Source organism: Equus quagga, chromosome 5 (genome assembly GCF_021613505.1).
Source record: "Equus quagga isolate Etosha38 chromosome 5, UCLA_HA_Equagga_1.0, whole genome shotgun sequence".
In the NCBI taxonomy this organism is placed as follows: Eukaryota; Metazoa; Chordata; class Mammalia; order Perissodactyla; family Equidae; genus Equus; species Equus quagga.
In genome coordinates this window covers 116,922,720-116,946,518 of record NC_060271.1, presented here as the reverse complement: position 1 = coordinate 116,946,518, position 23,799 = coordinate 116,922,720, and the positions used below count along the sequence as shown (strand labels likewise).

The following is a 23,799-nucleotide window of genomic DNA, read 5'->3' as shown; positions in this document are numbered from 1 at the left end:
CTCTCACTGCCCCTGCTCCCCCCATCACAGCATGGACTGCTGTGCTAAGGGTGAGGCCGAGCTGTGCTTGCCACTGCCAACTCAGCATAGACATGGCTTTGTTAGTGTTTCCTTTATTATAAAGCACTGAAATAAGTTAAATAAACAGGTGGGAGGCTGGGCAGTCCCCCAGCCAGTTCCTCCACAGCCCCTGGGAGCAATAGAGGTAAATACAGGCCCTTCTCACTGAGCTCATGAAGTGCTTCAGTCAAGGCAAGGCCCCCTGGTCCACATGGGCCCCTGCCCATGGGGTTTGGGCTGGTCCATATAGTGCCTAGGTTAGTCTGTGTGGAGCCCCTGGCCAGCGGGGGTGGAAAGAAAAGGTGGCTTCTGGTCCAGCTGTATAAAACATACAGGAGAGTCAGGGCTAGTCCATAGGGCCCTGAGGGAGAAGGACCTAGTTCAGGGTGAGTCTGTATGGAGAGCCCGGCTACCAGTGGCACCCAGGGCTGAAGGACCCCGAGAGCTCAAAACGGAGGGAGGGCTATGAGGTGAGGCCCAGCCCTCAGAGGCAGAGAGGCCAGACCCTCCTGCCCCACCATGCCCATGCACCTTCTGGTGGCGTTTGTAGTTGTCCCAGTGGCCCGTGGTGTAGGCGCAGGTGGCACAGTGGAAGGGCTTCTCGCCTGTATGACGCAGCATGTGGCGTTTGAGGTTCATGCTCTGGTTGCAGCTGTAGTTGCAAAGGCTACACCGAAAAGGTTTGTCCCCAGAGTGGATGCGACCGTGACGCTTGAGGTTGGCCAGGTTGCCACAGGCATAGGGGCAGAGGGGGCACTTGTAGGGCTTCTCTCCTGTGTGGACGCGCTGGTGCCGTTTCAGATTATCCAGATGAGCAGAAGCATAGGGACAGCGGGCACAGCGAAAGGGCTTCTCGCCACTGTGTGTCTTCATGTGCCGGGCCAGGTGGTTGGGATAATGAGTAGCAAACGGGCAGAGGCTACAGGCAAAGCCTTTGTCACTGGGGCCCTGGGGCCCTCCACTGGCATCCCCTCCAGCTTCTCCTCGCATGCAACGCCCACACATGGCAGCTCCCAGCCGACTCCCCTCCCCCTCCTCCAGCTCTTGACCACAGTTCCGGCAGGTCCAAGGGAACAGCAGCTCTGGCAGTGGTTCTGATCCAGTCCCACATAGGCCCTCCCCTTCACCCCGCAGCTGCCCACAGTCTGGCAGGAAACTGGCACCACCTGGTGGCACATGCAGGCTCAAATCTGGAAGCAGCAGAGCATCTGTGGGGACAATGAAACCTGGGTTATGAATCCAAGTACCCTAGGGCCACCCACCCACGTGCCAGTTTCTTTGGTCCCTGGCTTTTTACCTTCAGGTCGCCGGGTCACTGCCCCCTCCTGCTCTGTGGGACTAGGAGGCCGGGTTGGACGTGGAGCACAGCAGTGGAAGCCACAGGTCGGGCAGGGAAGAGTGGGGGGCCTTGCATGGGTGCGCTGATGCCGCCTCAGGTTGCCCAGGCTGCTGCAGGCAAAGGGGCAGTGGGGACAGCGATAGGGCTTCTCGCCAGTGTGGGTGCGGGTATGTCGTGTCAGGTTGACGAGCTGGGCTGAGGCGTAGGGGCAGCGGCCACAGCGGAACGGCTTCTCCCCGCTGTGTATCTTCATGTGCCGCTTCAGGTGGCTCGAGTAGTGGGACACGAAGGCGCAGAGGCGGCATGAGTATAGTAGCCGTGGGGGCAGCGGGGGCAGCGGGGGTCCCCCACCCGGCCCTCCTGCCCTACAACACGGCCCCTCACATGTTGGCCCTCCCCACAGCCTGCAGGCTGGGCCTGGCCTCTCACCCCTGGCCTCCCCTGGACCCCTGGCTGGCTCCTCAACTTCACTCTCGGCACTTAATGCCCGGCCGCCCCCAGACTCATCGTCGCTCAGCCCATAGGGAAGCCCAGGTCTGGCTCCCAGAGAGTCTCCTGGTGAAACAGACATGAGAAGAGACATCAACATGGGGTAGGACCAGGCTCCAAACTCCCCTTCTCACTTGTGGTCTCCTCACTTGCTTGGCCCCACCCTTTTCCACTTCAATGATCCCGAAAATTAAATATGAATTGTCTACCTCTGAGCCTGGACTAACCTAGTGATGACAGAATTGTACCTAGTTTCACTTAATGGAAAAAGATCAAGGGCTCACACTGGACCAGAGAATGAAACAAATCAATAACGTAATTAACTGATTCTTGGTATAAGGAAGTAAAAATACACAAGGCAGAGGCCTGAGACATTTTTCCAAGCCCTATATCAGTAAGGTCCCTTTTAGTATGGAGCTGATTATAAAATAAAAACTATCTCAAAAAGTGAGGCAAAATTTGGAGGGAAGTGGAAACAAAAGTAATGCATGTGATACTACTACTAAGCCTAAAGGATGGATTCCCTCAATGACTTTCAAAAATATCCTGCATAAGTGAGTTAATAGTGCAGCACATTAGGATGGGGTGATGCTAAGATCACAGGGAACATGAATATGGAAGGATACTTGAGGGTAGAGATTAAAACCTCAATACAAAAGGAGCTCATGCTGCAGGTAAAAGGGAGTTAGGTTAGACGTAAGTACTAGCTTGAATGAGAAGTTGCTTCCCTGAACTTCTTAAAAGTAAACTTACATAAGGAATGGACTAGGGAGCAAGACAAGGTTATTAAAAGGGCATTTAGTTTTAACCAGTTGCTCTGATTCGTTCACCGTATTTATACCTTCGGACCAGGCCCCAGAACTTGACCTGAACAAAGTGATGGAACTGACTGGACCATTAGGCAAATGAAGGAATCTGGCTCAAATCTAAACTAAACCAGCCAGACGTTGTGGCAGGAAACGGTGTTTTGCTCAGTGGCACTAAACCCTAATGCACCTCCTGAAGGGCTGGGGTTCCAGCAGTCACTAATCTTTAACCGAGTCCCCCAAACCCACCTTCAGAGTCTCTCTCAAAGCCCATGAGCTGGTCGCTGTTGCCGTCACCTTCCTCCTCTTCCTCCTCAAACTCCAGATCCTGGCCTAGTAGCAAATCACTCTCCAATACCAGGGACCCGGGTCCTTCGTCGAGGGAGTCTTCGGTATCCACTGAAGAGGGGAGGGAACTTGTAGATTCTCCCTCAGGAGCTGTGCCCATCATCCGCACCCGGGGAGCCAGCCCTCGAAGACCGTACTTCCCGTACTCGTAGACCCTCTCAGGTTCCCTTAATGCCTCTATGGGAAGCTGGAGTCCAGATCGCCCACCCCATCCCTCAGGAGTCCCCCTTCACCCCGACCTGAACCCACTCCACTGACCCCACCCCCACCGCCCCCCTCCGCGGCCCCTGACCCCTGACCTTTGACCCCCTCGCATTTCACGGGCTGCGGGTGGCTTTGCTTCCTTCGGGGCATCGTGACCGGCTCCAGCCCGACGCGCCTCCGGCCTGCGGCCGCCCGGCCCCGCCCCTCCCGGTTCGACCCGGCCGCCCGCCCTTCCTCTCAGGGCCCGCAGGTCGCCCCCATGCAGCGGCGCGGGCCCCGGGCAGCCCCCCGCCCTGGCCCTGGCGCCCAGCTCAGGCCGCTCCCGCCGCCGCCGCCGCGTCCATTCATGGAGCCCCCTACCCCCCTACGGAGACCAGCTGGTACCTCCGTACTCGCTTCCGCTTCCGCTGCCGCAGAGCCACACGGGACGCGTAGTCGGTAGAAAGCTGAAGCCGCAAAGGCTTCCACAGCATGACCAGGAAGTGATTGTAACGAAAGGAAGCGGGCGAGCCAATCAGGGATCAGATAGAACCGGGCCGGCCAGGAGGGCAGGAGAAGCCCTGCCCCTGGGTTCAGACTCAACGGCTGCCTGGCCTATCTTGACCCCTCCCCGGGGGAATGAGGAAATTATTCCTGACTCCAGGAGGGGGTGAGGACGAGCCGCGACGCCAGGCCAGCCTGCCAGCAGCTGGGAGAGTTACAATACCCGGGCCCCATCTCCCTGACACATACACACACATATGCACACACGCACACATGCGCAGAGGAGCTCGGAAGATGCTACCGATACGGGCTCAAGTGTGAGGCCAGGGCACCCTGGGTGGCCCAGACAGGACGGCAGCAGAGAAAAAAGGACACCATGGGCACAATTAGGTTTTGGCCTTTAGTCTGAAAAAGTGTTGATTCAAAGTGTACAACAGAGAGCGGGTGCAAGCGGCTGGGGGCCATGGAGCCGCTAATAAAAAAGAATGTCTTTAAATAAAGTTCACAGAGTAAAAACCAGAACCGCCAGTCCTTCCCTGCAACACAACAGAGCACAGGCACAGAACCGGTGATGAGCCCCAAGGAGCAAGGAGGAGGCTGGGGAGGACAGCAGAGGCTCCCAGGCTGCTGGGTGGAAGGAGAGCCCTCTTTGGAATGGGCTGAGTAAAGCCACCCAGCTCCCCCTGCACACCTTATAACCACTGCTAAGGCTAAAGGAAAAAGACAAAACTCAGTCCCAGGTCCGGAGGGGCTCAGAAAACAGTCTAGATGGGCAGGGGTCTGGGCAACCGCTAGTCCCGCTTGGCCTTCTTCTTGTTGTCACTGTTGCCATTTTCTTCAGCCTCCTCAGTAGAAAGCACCCCCTCCAGTTTCCTCTTGCCACTCTCTGGCTGAAGCTCTGCTGTATTTCGGGGCTTGAAGCAAATGATGATGCAGGTCATGTTGTCACACCCTGTACCGTCCCCAGAAGTGTCAGGTGCCAGGCACTGATCCAGCAGCTACAAAAGGGACAGGGTAGCTCAGCTTCAGGGTTTGAACACCTTTCTGAGAACCTAAAGTGCCACAAGAGGGCTGGCCCTGCTGAGACAGGGTAGAGGAAGGAGGGGAATAGGCAACAGGTATCACAAAACACCACTTGCTAGTCTATGAGGCATAAGGATAAGTCAGGGAAATGAGGCAAGGTGGAACTTTCTAGTTGGGATTTGGCATCTGTCAGTAATTAATGCTATTCCCAGGCTCTGGTTTTAGCTCAAGTCAAAAGAGAAAACCTTGGCTGAGTAGACCAGACACCTCTCCTCCATCCTGGGACTCACCTCTTCTACGATAGATGACAATAACCGAAGCTCCCCATTTTCATCACGCTGGCTGATCTTTGATTGAATAAAGTCTATAACTTCCTGGCTGCTCATCACATTCCTGGGGTCAAAAACAATAGAATCTTCTTTAGTCCCACCAAGGCAGAGTAAAGGAGTATAGGTAGAGGTGACAGCCTAGGCCAATGTAAACACCTACAGAGACTATCCTCAGTTCTGCCTTAGGCTTGGGTGTCTCTATAACAAGAGGTCTGCCCAGGCACTAAAGAAAAGGTGCTGAATGCAGCCATTAAAGGGATGATAAAGCCAAAAGCAGCTGGCTCAAAGCCCGATAAGAGAAGTATGCTGCAGAAAAAAGGGAATTTTAGGGCATTCCACTGGTGCTCACCAGATGCCATCACAGGCAATGACCATGAATTCGTGGTCGTCAGTGAGAGTCAGCACCTTAATGTCAGGAAGGGCTGAAATCATCTGTTCCTCAGGTGGCAAGTTCTTGTTTCTCTTGTAGAAGTGGTCTCCTGAAGTAAAGGAATGGTTGGTTGATGAGTAGTTTGGGCACTTCCCACAGACTTGTGTTTGAGGCCAGTCAAGCCTTGCCATTCATTTCCCTTCTTTACAAAGTTCCATAATCTAGCGGAACAGAGAACTGCGTTCTAGTTTTTCTAATTTTAGCCCCGTCTTCAGGTTGCTGAGCCTTAAGGAAGTCGCTCACCTATCTTTTTCATTATCCAAAATGATACGTATCTTACCTATCTCACAGAGACATTTAAGAACAGAGGTCGTAGATACAAAAGTACTTGGAAAGGTACAAGGACTATGAAGATTAAAATTTGCTAATAGGCAGTCTGAACAAAGAACAAGACCCCAGAAATCTTTCCCACAGTTTCCTAGCCCTTACCAATGGCTCTGGAGAGGTTGAGGCCCCCGTTGACTCGCCCATCCATGGTGACCTTGCCACCAGCATTCTTGATGCGTGCTAGCTCCACTTCATCCTCTGGTTTGTGGTCATAGGACATGTCTAAAGCTTTGCCAGCCTCAGACACCACACAGCGAGAGTCTCCTGCATTGGCTACAATCAACTGCTTCCCTCGTATCAGAGCCACCACTGCTGTTGTACCACTGTCAGAGCCAGGCTTAAGAGGAAGAAAGGGAGCATCAAAGGAGCTTCTGGACATGAGCTCCTCAGCAGTGCTCCCCTGACCATTTTCCTATGCCTTCTCCTCTCACTAGGACCACCAAGAGAGCTTTAACAAACAGGAGGAGCACAAATTGAATCTTTCCCGAGACTACTGCATGCTCCCTCCCTTTTCTGAGATAATTGTACCCAAAAGACCTCATTCCCCTTGCAGAATATCCCCCCATGACATGACTTCAGTACCAAGATAGAAAGGAGATCCCCTGTCCCAAAATCAAAATCAGGGGATTCACATCTGCCTCTTGGCTTTTCCAGACTCACCGCCCCCCTTCCCCACACACCTCCTCTTTGCCTTCCATCCCAGGCACCATCATCTCCTCTTCTTCTTCTTCGTCCTCTTCAGCCTCCTCAGTGTCATCCTCATCTTCCTCATTCTCTGCCTCTTCACTGCTGTAGCCATCCTCTTCCTCACTGCATTCCTGCCAGAGGGATGACCCCAGGCTGCTGAGATGGGGATGACCCTCTGCTCCCCTCCCCCCAACTCATACTCAGAACCAAGAGGCCCTAGCTGAGCACAGGTCCTCAAAACACTGAAAGATACAACTATATGATCATCATGGGAAAATCTGGGAGAAGGGAGTGAGCTAGGATGGGCATAACTGATATCCTGAACTGGACTCAGTAGTCACTAGCAGGAAGCCCTGGGGAAGGTCAGGGCTGTCAGCCAAAACCACCATCCAGGCAACATGGCCAGAAAATAAGTTGCCCAGAGAAACACCCAAATATCCAAAAAAACAACAACCAACTTCCTGTTCCCTCTCTAGGAGACAGATTCTGAAAGGCCAGAACTAAATCTATTTGTTATAGTATCAATAAAGGAAGAGATAAGAAGGCTAATGGCACCTTGTTGGTGGAGAGAGAATGAATTCAAGAAAAGCTTGGAATATAGTGGGTCTTTGGGGATGGTGTCAAAATAGGAGAAGGAAAAGAGTCGAAAGCTATCCATGGCAACAAAACAGGCCCTATCTGAAAATTCAGCATCTGTCTGCTCCCACAGGCCCTTACCTCGCTGTCTTCCTCTTCCTCCTCCGCCTCATCTGACTCATCCTCACTGTCCTCAAAGAACTTGGACTTAGCAACTCGAGGCAGTTTCTCGGAGGCTGAAGAGCAGGAAGGCCCAGCCTCACCAGTGGGAGTGCCAGGCTCACCACCTTGGCCTGCCTCAGTCCCACGTTCCGAGTTGGAGGAAAGGCCTGTGTGGGTCTTAGCTGTGGGGCCATTTTCCTCTGAAGAAGTTTCCCTAGATGGGTCCTCAGGTCCTGCCTCCCCATTGAGGCCCTGGGACCCTGGTTCCTCGCCTGTCCCAGCTCCAGATTTGCTGTGGGGAGCACCCTTGTGACAGTTCTGCCCATAGCGTGTCAGCAGCTCTTCAATAGTCATGGTAGCCTCTTCATGCAGCAGTGCAGCCTCCTCATTGTCCACTGCAGGGAAGAGGCTAAATCAGCGCCCCCATGCCAGACTCCTCATGGGATCAGTCCCTCTCACTACCTCCACAGCCCTGCAGTCTTAGTTCCACTTCCCCACCACCTCCTACTCCTAAGGCTCCTCTCACTTATCAAGCCTCAGAACAACACTCCTTTGCTTCCTTCTCCTCAAGTACCATCTGCCTCCATAGACTTCCTTTGGTCTTTGTCTTTCACCCCCTTCTTAGTCAAAGGAACACTAGTTACTATATTTCCTCTATCACTTCTCATTTTTTATTGGTAAGTTGGAAACCCTATTTTGGCTGAGGACCCAAGAAGCCCACAGTGCTAGTCTAGGCCTACGGCCCAGGCTTAATGACTGGCTGCTAGGGTGAATGGCAGCTCCAGTCTTGAAAAAAGGTCATTTAAACATTAATAGGAACCAGAAAGACTCCATCACAGTAACAAAGGTAATGTATATAAAAATGTTTACAACTACAACAGTAGGCACTCAACAAAAGTTAATTCTCTTTCTTCTTTTCATAACCACATGTAGTACAGGAGAACATAGGCTTCTTTAATGTAAGGACCCCCCCAGGTCCCCATGAAGTCATCTTCCCTTAGAATTGATACATAAATAATATAAAGAATAGTTCTTTAAAATGCTGATTTCCTCTCAAACAAGGGATGCCACACTCACCATCATCTTCATCAGCTACTTTTTCTTTTTCATCCTCATCCTCAGTGGGTCGCCCTGCAATCTGTGCCAGCTCCTTAATGACTTCCTCAGTGGTCAGTTTGGCATCAATAGCCAAGAAGGCATCTTCCAAAGCCTGAATATAAGCAAAATAGTATGAAGCAAGTGCAGGAAAAAGTACAGCGGGCACAAAATGAATTGCCTATATATAATCCTGGGCACAAGGATGGAATGCAAAGTAGAATGTGGCCCACCACATTAGGAGACACTCTTATATAAATAAAAAACAGTTCATAGGTCTGGGCATTAACTAGGCAGCTCTAAAAAGGCCCAAGTGGGCATAAGCTCATTTTAAGCACAGAATTATTTAATAAGAAATGTAGTAAGAAGCCAGGTGGCAGTGAGAAAGGAAAAGCTAAGAAGTGAAAAACAAGGGAAAACCTATAGAAGTGAAGAATGAACACTGTAGGGAGACAGACCTTCTGTAGCTTGCCTTCTTTGTAGGCCTTCTGATCTTTGATGATATCGGGAAGATATTTGGCACAGTACAAGGCAACTTCTTCCCCTAGAAGAAAGGTCAGGTCACCCAGCGCACTGCTTCCCACACATAGAAAGTAACATAATATCTATATGCCATACTGGAGTAAATCTCAATGATTGAGGAGATGAGCATCTTCAGACAACTCAAATCTACTTGAAAGACAATGTTTAGGAAGTTCTGACCCAAAAAATAGATTTTACCATCACCTCTCTCAGGGCTATATTAATATATTTCTTGTCTTTTCTCACCTGTATACTTAGTTCTCAGTGAAAAAAAGATAAATGCTAATGTAGGAAGAGGCTTCTTGGATTAAAACAAGGCCTGGTGAGATTATGAACCAATACAATATCCTATAGGGAAGGAAGAAGGGCAGAGTAGAGAAAAACAGCACCAGGCAGGAAACGATATCTGAGGACCAGAACTTTGGAAATTATAAGAACAAAGGACCTCTTCTTGCCCCATAAAGTCTGGAATTGGGGTCCTAGAATGTTACCAATATGATTTGCTAAAGTTTCCTACCTCCATGTCCATCGTAGACGGAAAACATGGCTGTCTCACTGTCCAGCTCAGGAATACAGTTGTGAGCATCCTAGAAAAAAGAACAGCATAATTAGTATTTCTCAAGGTCAAAGGATATTCTTCCTTGTGCACCTCAGGTCATGACGATTGCCTTCACACCATAATCTCACTAACCCTTCCCTGGCTGACCTACATGGCCTAGAAATAAGAAAGGAAGATGGGATGATAAAATAAGAAAAGAAGTACAGGGTAGAAGAAAGGAAGGAAAGCAAGGGAGAGAACGGAGGGGGGAAAAGGTAAAGAAGGAGAGAGAGAAGAAGGGAGAGAAATGAATCAGGTCACTACCTCTGCAGTCTAGCAGCCTCAGCCTAGGAGATCTCAGTCCAGATGGCAGAATGTTTGGCTGTTGGAACTCTAGACCTGACCCTTTTGGATTTGTGGCAACTATGGGAAGAACCAGAATAAAGGATCTTTAAAGTCACTTCCAAACCAATTCTATGAACCAGTGAACTTCAAAGAAAATGTTAGGGAAAATAGCAAAAAGAGACCCAAGGGCATTACCAACCTGAAAAGTTTCTAGGAGAGTCCTAAGACAGACTAAGTGAAAGCATTAGAACTTTGCAAAACTGTATCCCAAAAAAGCACCATCTAAACAAATTATTCCCCTCTGTCTCAAAGTTTAACTCACTCAAGAAGTTAGCCTCAGGCTAGGCAGAGGATATACTTACAAAAGAGTATCTTCCCAACAAATAACGTTATTAAACTACACTGTGTTTAGTACTTGTCAACTGGAATTTATAATGCCCCATATAATCAGTCTTCTTAATTCTTAACTCCTACCCCCAGCCGGAACTGAGATATCATTAGACTCTGATGGCATAACATATCATAAGTTTGCAATGGTTCTGCCATACCAACAATTTTGGCTGGAAGGCTGGGCTTGATCAAATACTTCTAATAATAAAACTCTGCCACCCCAAACTAATATTCCAGGCTAAGCCACAGTTCAACCAAGACTGTCAGATCTTGGTAAAAGTGTGCCTCAGCTGACACTGCCCCATCTTGGAAAACAACCCAACCTTTCTTTCAGATACTTTCTACAAACAGAAAGAATATAATCAACTATTTAGTTTAATTGATTAGCCTTATGTAAGTTAACAGTTCTCCTTTCTCTTTCAGGCATTAGCATTTCAAAATTTCTCACTGTGTTAATAGGAAATCTGAGTTCAGTGGTTTTTCTGTTGTCCCTGAAATAAGACTATGCTTTCATTACACAAGTCTAGAAAATTTATTTATTTGAGGAAGATTAGCCCTCAGCTAACATCTGCTGCCAATCCTCCTGTTTTTGCTGAGGAAGACTGGCCCTGAGCTAACATCTGTGCCCATCTTCCTCGACTTTATATGTGGGATGCCCACCACAGCATGGCTTGCCAAGCGGTGCCATGTCTGCACCCAGCATCCGAACCAGTGAACCCCGGGGCTGCCAAAGCGGAACGTGCGCACTTAACCGCTGCGCCATCAGGCCGGCCCCTTCCTCTACTTTTTCTATGTGGGATACCTGCCACAGCATGGCCTGCCACATGGTGCCATGTCCGCACCAGGATCCGAACCGGCGAACCCTGGCCGCCGAAGCGGAATGTACTCCCTTAACTGCTGTGCCACCAGGCCCGCCCCTAGGATACTTATTTTAAGATAGGGAAGCAGAGCATTGAAAAATAGCTAGTTTTGTATTTCCCTCTGATCGTCTCCAGAAGAAAATGCCCCAGAAGCTAATGGGCTGCCATGGATGGCTCTTGATGGCCTGTTTAAAGTCATCACCAACTGCCTCTTAGCCTCATCCTAAGTATCTGGAGAGCAGCAGAGACCAAATGCCATCTTCTCCCTCTTTCAATCACTCCACCACCAGCCATGCTGGCCTCTCTTCCCTCTAAGTCAGGGTTTATCTTACTGGGCCTTCCTCTCCTCTCACCACCATCTCAGCACCTTCTTGCCTGCCTTTATGATTGTCTATTGCCCCAGCATCCTCTACCAGTTACTCTCAGACTTTAATGTGCCTACGAGTTCTTTTGTTCACTCATTCATTCATTCATCAAATATCTGAGTATCCATTATGTGCCAGGATGAGTTCTGGGTTCTTGTGATATATCAGTGAATAAAAAGAAGACCCATACTTCATTAAAAAACTCACATTCTAATGGGGGATATACGGAATAAAAACAATAAATAGGTAGATCATATAGAATGATGGTATAATTCATATGGAAAGATGGTAGTGCTACGGAATAAAGAAAAAGTAGAACAAAGTAAGGAGGACTGGGTTGGATTACAGAAAAGCAGTGGGAGAATTAAATTGGCATGGGACACAGTGTAGTACAGGCATGCTAAACCCATAAGAAACTGTACCTCAGCTGTCACTACCTAAGTCATGCTGTGTGTCTAATTAGTTTCAGCAAAACAGTTGTGTCATATTAATGTCGATTTTAATTCTGTTGCCTTTGTAGTGTGGTTTGACAGAATGGAATTTATGTCCAGTTCTACGTTTGTACACATTTAAGTAACACAAAATTAAAATCATTTTACTGAATACTGGAGTTCCACAAGTATTGCTTTCCTCTAAGAAAAAAATCCATGGAAGATCTCCAAGACATTTTGTTAAATAAAGCAAAGTGCAGACGGATATATTTAGTAAGTTGCTTTTTGTATAAGAAGAGGGAACATAGGAATAGATATCTATCTTTTCACACTGTAATACTACAAAGATACACAGAAAACTAATAAAAGTGGTTAAGTGGGAGGAAATGAAGGTACAGAGGGATAGGAGTGAGACTGAACCATGAGAATGTTTAGCTTTTTCAAAAGTAAACTCGTATTTTAAAGACTCAATGTTTATTAGTAAAATTTGAGAAACTGGTCCAACTATTTCCACTTTTTTGGTAGAGTAGGGAGGAGCAGTCTTCACGTCCACTCCTTCCCAGTGGAACAGGAGAATCAACTGGTCTTTCTCTGTCCTGCAACGCTACTCTAGATCACAGCTCGACCATCTCTTTTGAACCCACAACTCTACTCAAAGCATCATTTTTATTCCCCCATCTGTTCCTCACAAGAGCATGTGATCTTGAAGCAGAAGATCCATCCTCACCGAGCATACGAAAAAACACTTAACCTCAATAGCAATCAAAGAAATGAACATTAAAAACAGGGAAATGTCCTTTTGTGCAAATTAGGATGATGAAAAAGATTAACAATATCCAGTGATGATAAGAGCAAGGTAAAAACGCATTCTCATATCTTGATCAACAGGAACACAAATTAGTACAGCTTTCCTGCAGGGCAATTTGGTAACATGTACCAAAATTTCAAATGTGCACGCCCTTTAATCTAGCAATTCAACTTGTAAAAGTTTATTTTATAGAATAAGACGAGGATATGAAGATATGTATAAAAATGAAGATATGTATAAAAATGTTTATTACAGCATTGTTTATAATAAAATACAATTATAACCATCTAAATTTCCATGAAGAGATTAGATTACAAATGGTACATCCCTCCAATGGAATATATGCGGCTGTCAGAAATGATGCATATGTGTTAATTTGGAAATAAGTTCACAACATATTGTGATAAAAAGCAGAAAAAAAAAAAGTACCTGTATGTATACGCTAGAAGTCTGGAAGATCACATATTAAACTTGGTGAAGACTGGGATTTGGATAATAACTATTTTCTACTTTTCTAAATTTTTAATTTTTGTACAATAATTGTTCCATTTTGAATAATGACAAAACAAATCTGTGCCCTGGCTTCAGTTGCCATGCTACCATATACTGCGTGATCTTTGGCCAGCTATCTCTTGGTGTGCCTCAATTTTATCCTCTATAATGTGGAATATCTACCTTACTCATATCATCACAGGACTATTGTGAGGATGATGCAATACACGTAAAAGTCCTCTGTAAACTGGAATTCAACATACAAATACATACATTCTGCTCTGAAATTCGGCACCTGGCTTACATTTTTCTTCTCTGTCCTTACTCTCAAAGAGGAATTGCCCACCATAAAGGTTCATCTTATGCCTTGAGGTCTGTTCTAGAACTACTCCACGTTACCTTCTCCTCCACTTGTCAGTGAGGCTTTGGATCTATATTGTCACTTGGAACTGTTGTATCTTCTCTAAGCACTTCAATTTCCCCCTTCACATCTTCGATCACAGCCTCCCTACCTTTACCCTTGCCTTTCTTTCTCTCTGTCCCTTTCTGAGCCAGAGCCAAGTATTTCAATGCTGTCTCCTGACAATTGAGAAAAACTAATCCAACCTTGTTTAACGGGACTAACTGCTTTCTTTACCTCTGAATCAGGGCCACTAAGTATTGCTAGTCATAAAATGTCATAAAATCATGTTGATTATGGTCACTACTTCCATTCAACATTTTTTTTTCTCTACTCTGCACTGACTCTTAAATTTATTAACCACAGCCAGTCACAAACCTTTTCCACACTATTCAAGGTCTCGAAGCTATTCTCCTTTCACTCTTAGCAGATGAGCTAACTTCTTCACGTAGATCAAGGTCATATTTCAAGAACTACTTCATCTTCCCTATTCTACCACAAAATTTCTCCATAGCTTCATCTAACCTCTCCTTCACTTCTGCCTCAAATACAGTTATTTCTCCCCTCTTTCTAGATTAACATTTCTGCTTAAACTCCTAATCTCAAACCCTTCTTCAAGATCTTACTTCACAGAGCAGGCAAAGACCATAACAGCAATCCAAATAGTCAGTTTGCAGGCTTCAATTCTCCCCAACTATTGTATATAATTAAACAGTACAAACCATGTCAGCTTTCTTGAAAAGTTCTCTTGGGTTCTGTGAAGAATTACAGTTCTGTACCTCCAAACTGACTGTTTCTATAGGGTGTCCCTTCTCCACCTCAAACTTAACATATGTAAACAGGAACTCAGTAGTCTCCAAAAAGTCAGAGCTTCCTCTACCGGTCTTATTTCTGTCGATGGAATCTTAACTCTTCCAGGCAACACTTAACACTAGTCCTCCTTGACTTCCTGGCTGTCTTCCATTATCCATCACCGAGTCCTGAGGAGTTTTCCTTCATAACTTTGTTCCTGGATTACTTTACTTTTAATAGTATTTTAACTCCTCTCCTGTCTCTATTCTATATCCCCTGTAAGCTAGCCTACACATTTTCAGCTGCCAGATTAATCTTCCTAATATAACATTTTATTGCTAGAATCTTCAATGGATTCTACTGCATGTAAGATTAATTCCATACAACTTAACTGGCAATTTAAGGCACTCAGTCATCATTCTTACCAATCTCCATAACCTAATTTCTTAATTCTCATACCATTCCTCAAAAGAAACTACTCCACTCTTTTTTTTGGTGAGGAGATTGGCCCTGAGCTGACATCCGTTGCCAATCTTACTTTTATTTATTTTTTTTCCTCCTCAAAGCCCCAGTACATAGCTGTATATCCTAGGTGTAGGTCATTCTAGTTCCTCTATGTGGGATGCCGCCTCAGCATAGCTTGATGAGCAGTGCGTAGGTCTGTGCCCAGGATCCAAATCGTTGAACCACAGGCTGCTGAAGCGGAGCACAGGAACTTAACCATTTGGCCACCAGGCGGGCCCCAGAAACTACTCCATTCTTGACACTGACCACCCTACCCCAGCAAAGTAATAAGCATGCCTGCCTCAGACTCTTTCCTCCTATCCCTCCTTCTAATACTTTTTTCTTCTCCCACTTTCCTCCCCATATTTGTCCCCATTTATACTCTTTCCTTAAGGTCCAGTTAATCTCACCACCTCCAAGAGATCTTTCTCAATCATACCAATACTCTATGATCATTCCCCGCTCTGAACTCTTTTTTTTTTTAAAGACTGGCACCTGAGCTAACAACTGTTGCCAATCTTCTTTCTTTCTTTTTTTTTTTCCGTTTTTTCTCCCCAAAGCCCCCCAGTAAATAGTTGTATATTCTAGTTGTGAGTGCCTCTGGGTGTGCTATGTGGGATGCTGCCTCAGCATGGCCTGATGAGTGGTGCCATGTCGGTGCCCAGGATCCAAACCGGTGAAACCCTAGGCCGCCAAAACAGAGCACATGAACTTAACCACTTGGCCACAGGGCTGGCCCCCGAACTCTTTTAATATATATTGTCTCTACCAATAATTTGACACTCAGCATAGGTTATTTGTATTGTTATCCAACATTCCATGGAGAAAAAGGGAATCCTAGGTCCAAAATTAGATTGCAAAGCAGCATGTGAGCAAAGACCGTCTAAATTTCTTTACAGCTCTGGCGTCTAACACTATGTTCTGCAACATAGCAGGACCTCCATGTTTGCTTATGCTGGTGAGTTCTTAGCTGCCTCAGGACAAACACCTTAAGGGTAATTCCTCCTTCATTTCCTACCCTAAACCTGGAAACATATCATAACATAACCACCATTGAGATGATGTGGAGGAGATGACTCAGAATAGAATTCACCTGAGTCACGGATCTTGGGCCTTGCCTTACCAAATCATCTATCACACAGACCCTTCTGACTTTCTAGACAACCAATGGATCTGTATTAATAAAGGCTTAGTTATCCTTCCTGATCTGATCTCAATCTCCTAAGGTTAAAAATACATCCACAACTATTCTCTGTATCACTGGATCAACCATTTAGAGTCATGATACATAAATTTATCTAAATCTTTACAAGTTAAGATAAAAAATTTGAAGGTGTTTGGGAAGGGAACTAAGTTTTTGGTTTTACAAAATCACATATTACTATCCAACTTTTAAAGTTATATGTATGTATTACCACTGTGCTATAGACTGAATATTTTGTGTCCCCCTAAAATTCATATGTTGAAACATAATCCCCAATGTAACGGTGTATGGAGGTAGGGGCTTTGGGAGGTAATTAGGTCATAATAGAGGAGCCCTCATGAATGAGATTAGTGCCCTTATAAAAGGGACCCCAGAGAGCTCCCTTGCCTTGTGAGGACACAGCTAGAAGACAGCCATCTATGAACCAAGAAGTGGGCTTCACCAGATACCTTGACCTTGGACTTCCCAGCAGGATCTCAAAGAGATATCTGTACACCCATGTTCACAGCAGCTTTATTCACAAAGCCAAAAGGCAGAAACAGTTCAAGTGTCCATCAACAGATGGAAGGATAAACAAGGGCCAGCCCTGATGACCTAGTGGTTAAGTTTGGCATGCTCTGTTTCAGGAGCCCAGGTTCAGTTCCTGTGCACAGACGTACACCACTCACCTGTCAGTGGCCACGCCGAGGCAGCAGCTTATATACAAAAAGAGGAAGACTGGCGGGGCTGGCCCCGTGGCCGAGTGGTTAAGTTCATGCACTCCGCTGCAGGTGGCCCAGTGTTTCGTTGGTTCGAATCCTGGGCACGGACATAGCACTGCTCATCGAGCCATGCTGGGGCGGCGTCCCACATGCCACAACTAGAAGGACCCACCACGAAGAATATACAACTATGTACTGGGGGGCTTTGGGGAGAAAAAAAAAATAGCTACTTTAAAAAAAATGATAAACGAAATGTGGTATATACATACAATAGAATATTATTCAGCCTTAAAAAAGAAGGAAATTCTGGGGCTGGCCCAGTGGCAAAGTGGTTAAGTTCGTGTGCTCTGCTTTGGCAGCCCAAGGTTCGTGGGTTTGGATCCTGGGTGTGGACCTAGACCAGTCATCAAGTCAAGCTGTGGTGGCATCCTACATAAAATAGAGGAAGGTTGGCATAGATGTTAGCTCAGGGACAATCTTCCTCAAGCAAAAAGAGGAAGACTGGCAACAGGTGTTAGCTCAAGGCCAGTCTTCCTCACACACACAAAAAAAGAAAGGAAATTCTGATACATGCTACAACATGAATGAATCTTGAGGACATTATGCTAAGTGAAATAAGCCAGTCACAAAAAGACAAATCTGTCTTTATATAAGGTACCTAGAGTAATCAAATTCATAGAGACAGAAAGTAGAATAGTGGTTGCCAGTGGCTGGAGGGGAAGGAAAATGGGGAATTGTTTAATGGGTACAGAGTTTCAGTTTTGCAAGATGAAAAGAGTTCTGGAGATTGGCTGCACAACAATGTGAATTTATTTAACACTACTGAACTATACATTTTAAAATGGTTAAAGTAGTAAATTTTATATGTATTTTACTGCAATTAAAAATAAATAATATTAAAAAAAATTCCCACAAAGAAAAGCTCAGTCCCAATGGGCTTCAGTGGTGAATTCTACCAACTACTTAAAGAATTATTACCAATTCTTCACAAACTCTTCCAAAATATAGAAGCAACAACACTTCCCAACTCATCCTATGAGGCCAGTATTATCCTGATACCAAAATCAGATAGACATCACAAGAAAACTACAGACTTAATATTGCTAAGGTAGCAATACTCAATTGATCCAAAGATTCAGCACAATCCTTATCAAAATCTCAGGTGCCTTTTGTACAGAAATGATCCTACAGTTCAAATAGAAATGCAAGGGACCCAGAAAAGAAGAAACAAGAAAAAGAACTAAGTTGGAAGACTCAAACTTTCCAACTTCAAAACTTACCACAAAGCTATAGCAACCAAGAAAGTGTGGTACTGGCATAAAAATAAGTATATAGATCAAAGAAATGGAATTAAGAGAAATAAACCCTCATATTTATGGTCAATTGATCTTCAACAATGATGTCAAAATAATTCAATGAGGGAAAAGAATAGGCTTTTTAGCAAATGCTGCTTGGACAACTAGGTATCCACACACAAAAGTACGAAGTTGGATACCTTTCTTACACAATAAAAAAAAACTAACGCAAATGGATCATAGACCTAAATGTAAGAGCTAAAACTATAAAACTCTTAATAAATCGGACTTCATCAAAATTAAAAACTTTTGTGTTTCAAAGGACACCAACAAGAAAGCAAAAAGGAAGCCCACAGAATGGGAGAAAATATTTGCAAATCATATCTTATAAGGGACTTGTATCCAAAATACATAAAGAACTCTTATATCTCAATAAAAAGACAACAAAGACAACTCAACTAAAACTGGACAAAGGATCTGAACAGAAATTTCTCCAAAGGTATAAATGGCCAATTAGCACAATAAAAGATGCTCAAACATCATTAGCCATCAGGGAAATATAATAAAAAACCACAATGAGATACCATTTCACACCCACTAGAACGGCTATAATAAAAAAGACAGGTGATAACAAGTATAGGGAGGACATAGAGAAACTGACACCCTCATATATTGCTGGCAGGAATGTAAAATGGTGCAACCACTTTGGAAGAGAGTTAGGCAGTTCCTCAAAATGTTAAATATGGAGTTACTATACAACCCAGCAATTCCACTCCTAGGTATACACTCAAAAGAAATAAAAACTCATTTCCACACAAAAAGTTGTACATGAATGTTCATAGCATCATTATTCATAATAGCCAAAACGTGGAAATCCAAACATCCCATCAACTGAGGAGTGGATAAACAAAATGTCCATAAAATGGAATAGTATTCAGCCATAAAAAGGAATGAAGTACTGATTGATTCATGATTCAACATGGATGACCCTTAAAAATATTATGTTTTGGGCCAGCGCCATGGCTGAGTGGTTAAGTTCGCACACTGTGCTTTGGCGGCCCAGGGTTTCGCTAGTTCAAATCCTGGGCCTGGACACGGCACTGCTCATCGAGCCATGCTGAGGCAGCGTCCCACATGCCACAACCAGAAGGACCCACAACTAAAAATACACAACTATGTACTGGGGGGCTTTGGGGAGAAATAGGAAAAATAAAAAAATCTTAAAAAAAAAATTATGTTTAGTAAAAGAAACCAGACATAAAAGGTGACATATTCATGATTTCATTTATATGAAATGTTCAGAATAGGCAAACCCATAGAGACATAACGTAAATTAGCAGTTGTCAGGGGTTAGAGGAGGGGGGATAGGGAGTGACTGGTAATGGTTATCAGGTTTCTTTTTGGGGTGATGAAAATGTTCTAAAATTAAGGGGTGATGCCTGTACAACTCTGTGAATATATTAACCACTGAAATGTACACTTTAAATGAATATGGTATGTAAATTATACCTCAATAAAATTGTTTAAAAAGGGTCCTGTATACGCATTTTCAAGTACTATCTATGATTAAAAGTTGATATACTCCATCTTTGAACTAGATCTAGAGGGAAACAGAAAACAACTCCCCTGGAATCACTACTCAGGATATAGCATGTGATTAAATATCAGTGATGCTTTAAGTTCAGTTCTAAAGATTTGTGCTTCCAGACAGCATAATTTTTAATAGCAGCTTACAATGGCAAGGACTACTGATCAGATCTGTTAAATTTCTTTTTTTTTTTTTAATATTTTATTTTTCCTTTTTCTTCCCAAAGCCCCCGGGTACATAGTTCTGTATTTTTAGTTGGGGGTCCTTCTAGCTGTGGCATGTGGGATGCCGCCTCAACATGGTTCGATGAGCAGTGTCATATCCTCGCCCAGGATCCCAACTGGGCCGCTGAAGCAGAGCTCGCGAACTTAACCACTGGGCCACGGGGCCGGCCTCCCAGATCTGTTACATTTCTACACTCAAATTCAATTCCAAGATTGTACAATTCCAAGATGATAACCCAACAGAGGGTCAGGGATGGAGAAGCAGTAGTATCATCTGCCAGGGGATTGGGCAATAGAAATAATTTATGTGAAATATTCTTGAAATTTGAGGAATAAGTTCTGATTTAACTTCCAGTTGCTTGAGAACTTATAAAGGGACAGTATAGTAGAAAATAATTTCTCCATATTCAAGGGCATACATCTGATATCATTTCATACTATCTTTGAATTGTGAAGTATTGGTACTGCATGCTAATCAAATGAAAAGAATGCCCTTTTATAAAAGGTGCTTAACTGCATCCTAGACAAAAGAATTCTGATCTGGTTCAGTAAGTAAAAAATGCTTTAAGCTACAGAGATGAGACATCAATCTGAGGATCAAACAATAAATGCTCTTCAGCTTCAGATGCTCTCGCTCAAGTGGAACCCTACAGCATGGTTGTGGTATCTCATTTTATATTTTCCCCCATTAACATAATGATTGAAACTGTCATGCAGGTATCTTAAGAATTTTCAGCTCAACATTATCTATATTCAATTCTAGATGACCCCCTATGACCATTAATAACCCAGATATGGCAGCTAGCTTTCTCAAAATTATACTCTAGGTACTGATACTTTAAAAAAGGGCAAATATGATTTATAGAATTTTTAAAAAATCCTAACTCCCCACAGAAAGCAATTCAGTCACTTCCAGAGAAACTCACAACAAAAACTAAAAGTACCCTTGTCTCTTTAAGACTACATCAACTAAAACTGTTTTAGATTGGACTTCTCATTAGGCACCAAAAACTCAGAGCCTTTCCACACACATTTCTCAGGCACCCTTCCACAACCTACGTGTTAACCTCCAAAATACATACCTCAACCAGCTTGAGGGTCCCTCCAAACCATGGAGAAGGAAGAAGGGAAGGGAATATCAACTGTAGTATTCTGATTACCCCTCCTCAAAACACCCTGGTTCCACAGCAAGAGGGGCTGGAGAGGAGCAGAAAGTAGAAAATGCCAGCTATGTCAGTTGCCATCCTTGCCTCAAGAGAAGTAGTAAAATAGTACTCCCTAAGGCCAAATCTATGCATCAGTCAGGATTTTAGCACCCTTTGTAATGTGTATTGGCATGACAAACTTACCTCAACTGAATCATTAGCACCAAGCAAATAACGTCAACAGACAATAAAATGGTAGAATTAAGCCTTAAAAGTTAAGAGAAACAGGCTTAGACTTTCTGAAAAGACAAGATTCCCTCAAGAGGCTAGAAGTCATAGTTATTTTCTTGCCATAGCAAAGAAATTATGTAATACTTTGGGAAGAAAGGAAACAAAGCCATAAGGAAAAGTATCAATGCTGCAGAACAGGATCCCACACAGGACTTCAAGAGGATTCGATTAGGTACATCTATTCAAACAAAGTAAACTCAGAAACAGCATAACAGGCAGATTTTACAATCCTAAATCACTACCCCTCAGGAGGTAGATTAGGATGTAAGGAATAGTCTAGCAAGATCTCTACAAACCAAACAACCCCCAATGAAAAAAGTCATTTTCTAATTACCAGAGGAGAAACTAAAAATAAAAGGAAATGCCCTGCAGAGAAGAAGCAAACAGCACAAAATTACTGGGAAACAACTCGGAAAACTGAATATCGAAGCAACTCAATCACAAAGAAAACTAGAAAGAGTACCAAAGAACGGAAAAACCACAGTGGAGAGGAAAGTAGAAAATATGGAATGAGAAACCTGAAGGAAAAGCCTTACTGTGAGACCAAACGGTCACCTTGAATCTTACAATATTAACAGAAAATGCCATAGAAATGGAAACTCCAAACTACCAATTAACCCAAACCCCAGCCTTACATTAAGGCTTTCCTCGTGAAGCTATATCCAGATATTTCTATCAGTCAGACGACTACATTTACCAAGCACCCAGTAAGCTCAATACTGTGCACCACAGTGAAATATGAATGCAATACTTCAGGTTGATACAGATGATAAGTGTCTAGCAAGTGTCTTGAACAATTTCATCCAGGAGATTCTTTCCACAAGTGTCTTAACCTTTCTGGGCCTCAATTTCCAAGCTGTAAAATGTGGGAGACAAACTAGATGAGACGAACTATAGGATCCCCTCCATTCTTGAAATTGTATACCTAATGATAGAATTGTTTAAAGTCTGCTGTGAGTATAAAAGCTGAGTCTGAGAACAAACCATTTAAGTTTATACTGTCATTCCAGAGCTAACCACAGGGAGGAGTGAGGGATTTGAAGAAATTCCCAAGGGAGACGGTATTTGGCTGTTACCTGAAGCCCACCTACGAAGCAGGTAAACCCTCAATCCCAGATATAATTAGAGCATTTTCCTGGCCCCTCTGCCTGTATCTCACAACACTCTTCACAAAGACACCTCTTATACAAATCTGTCTCCCTTTCCTTCCTACCATACTTTTCCCTGTTCTTTTTTGTAGTTTCACATCCATTTTGCCCAATACCACTCCTCTTTATCCAGAATTTTTCCATTTTTCTCTTTTATCCAGAGCGAAATTTTCTGGAAAAGAAAAATCAGCTCTCTGTAGGTTAGACAAAACAAAATTGATGAGATGATTGAAAATCAAGGAAACTATAAACTACAACGAGCACAGGCAAATGACAATTACCGCAGACGTTTTAGAGAAATGTCGAGTGAGAAAAAAACATCAAGCATAATAAAAAGGAAATTACAGTGATTGACACAACTCAAGTTTTCTAAAGGCCATAAAAGGTTCTGAAGAGAATAAAAACGAGTGACAATTCTTGGAGGTCAGGTCAAACCTCTGAAATTGACACTTGGTGTCCAGTGCCAGGCAACCAGGTGTCGAGAATTTGAAACAGACTATTTGCCCGGGCTTCCTTTCGCTGTCAAACTCCTCGCCCAAAGAGGCCTCTCAGATCACATATTTTTTTAAAAGTAGTCATTCACATCCATTCGCTTCTTCCTCGCAAAACTAAAGGAATAGTCCCTCTTTTCATCTTTACTCCCACACTAAACCGTTTAGAGCCTGGAGGGCTGGGCTGGCACGAGAGATGGCGCGAAGGCACGGGGAGAGGGCAGTTAGTGGGCGGAAGGTGCCTCTCCCCACATGGCCGAGCACTCGCCGCCAAGCTGGCCAGCGGCACACGCTCCCCAAACACCAGCAGCTCCCTCTCGGCCCCGGCCCCGCTCTCGCTGCCGCTGCCGTCCCGCAAACTGCCACTGCGGCCGCAGGCTCTCGATTCGGACCCTTCCCCGGGGATGACCCCATCCCCCCGCTCCCTTTCTCCGTCGGGTTCCCGCCCTGCAGCGGCCAGCCTGTGGGCCCTCCCGCCTCACCTCCATGGAGACGCGCCAGCCTTGCATGGCGGAGAAGCCGTAGGGCAGCGGCAGGCGCGAGGCGCCGACCCCGTCCCCGGAGCACTTCACCGTGTTGGGCTGAGAGAGGTAGGCACCCATGGCGGCGGCTGGCCGGCGGCCTCAGGGGCACGCGAGCGGAGCGCGACCCGTGCCGGAGCTGGAGCCCCGGGGGTGCGCGTGGCAGGAGCAGGCCCGGCCGCGCGGCCAACGCAAGGTGCCGGTGAAAGGCGCGAGGCCGGCCAGGAGGCGGTAACGGGACCGGAGCAGAGAGAGAGCGGAAGCGGAAACGGCGCCGCTCGAGACCCCGCCCGGCCGGCGCGGCGCGGCGCGGCGCTGCGGGCAGTCATTTCCTTAGCAACTCGCCCCGCCCGCGGGGCCAACGGCCCGCCCAACCGCCGCTCCCG

General features: G+C 45.3%; 2 protein-coding genes across 3 annotated transcripts; both read right to left on the bottom strand.

Moving 5' to 3' along the window:
- Positions 1-96: 96 nt before the first annotated feature.
- Positions 97-4,031, bottom strand: ZNF513 (zinc finger protein 513). Of its 2 annotated transcripts, none has more exons than XM_046660528.1 (4): positions 3,631-4,031; positions 2,944-3,093; positions 1,358-1,954; positions 97-1,268 (listed from the first exon to the last, which is right to left on the bottom strand). In XM_046660528.1, exons 2-4 carry the CDS (start codon positions 2,966-2,968, stop codon positions 442-444), a joined length of 1,449 nt encoding a protein of 482 aa, XP_046516484.1. In that variant the 5' UTR covers positions 2,969-3,093; positions 3,631-4,031; the 3' UTR covers positions 97-441. The 2 variants fall into 2 exon arrangements, with proteins under 2 accessions (XP_046516484.1, XP_046516483.1); XM_046660527.1 differs by lacking the exon at positions 3,631-4,031 and adding an exon at positions 3,342-3,559.
- Positions 4,032-4,115: 84 nt separating this feature from the next.
- PPM1G (protein phosphatase, Mg2+/Mn2+ dependent 1G) lies at positions 4,116-23,676 on the bottom strand. Its single transcript, XM_046660526.1, has 10 exons — positions 23,375-23,676; positions 9,398-9,467; positions 8,817-8,902; positions 8,341-8,473; positions 7,243-7,658; positions 6,519-6,656; positions 5,941-6,175; positions 5,431-5,560; positions 5,043-5,145; positions 4,116-4,727 (listed from the first exon to the last, which is right to left on the bottom strand). Exons 1-10 carry the CDS (start codon positions 23,492-23,494, stop codon positions 4,521-4,523), a joined length of 1,638 nt encoding a protein of 545 aa, XP_046516482.1. The 5' UTR covers positions 23,495-23,676; the 3' UTR covers positions 4,116-4,520.
- Positions 23,677-23,799: the final 123 nt, after the last annotated feature.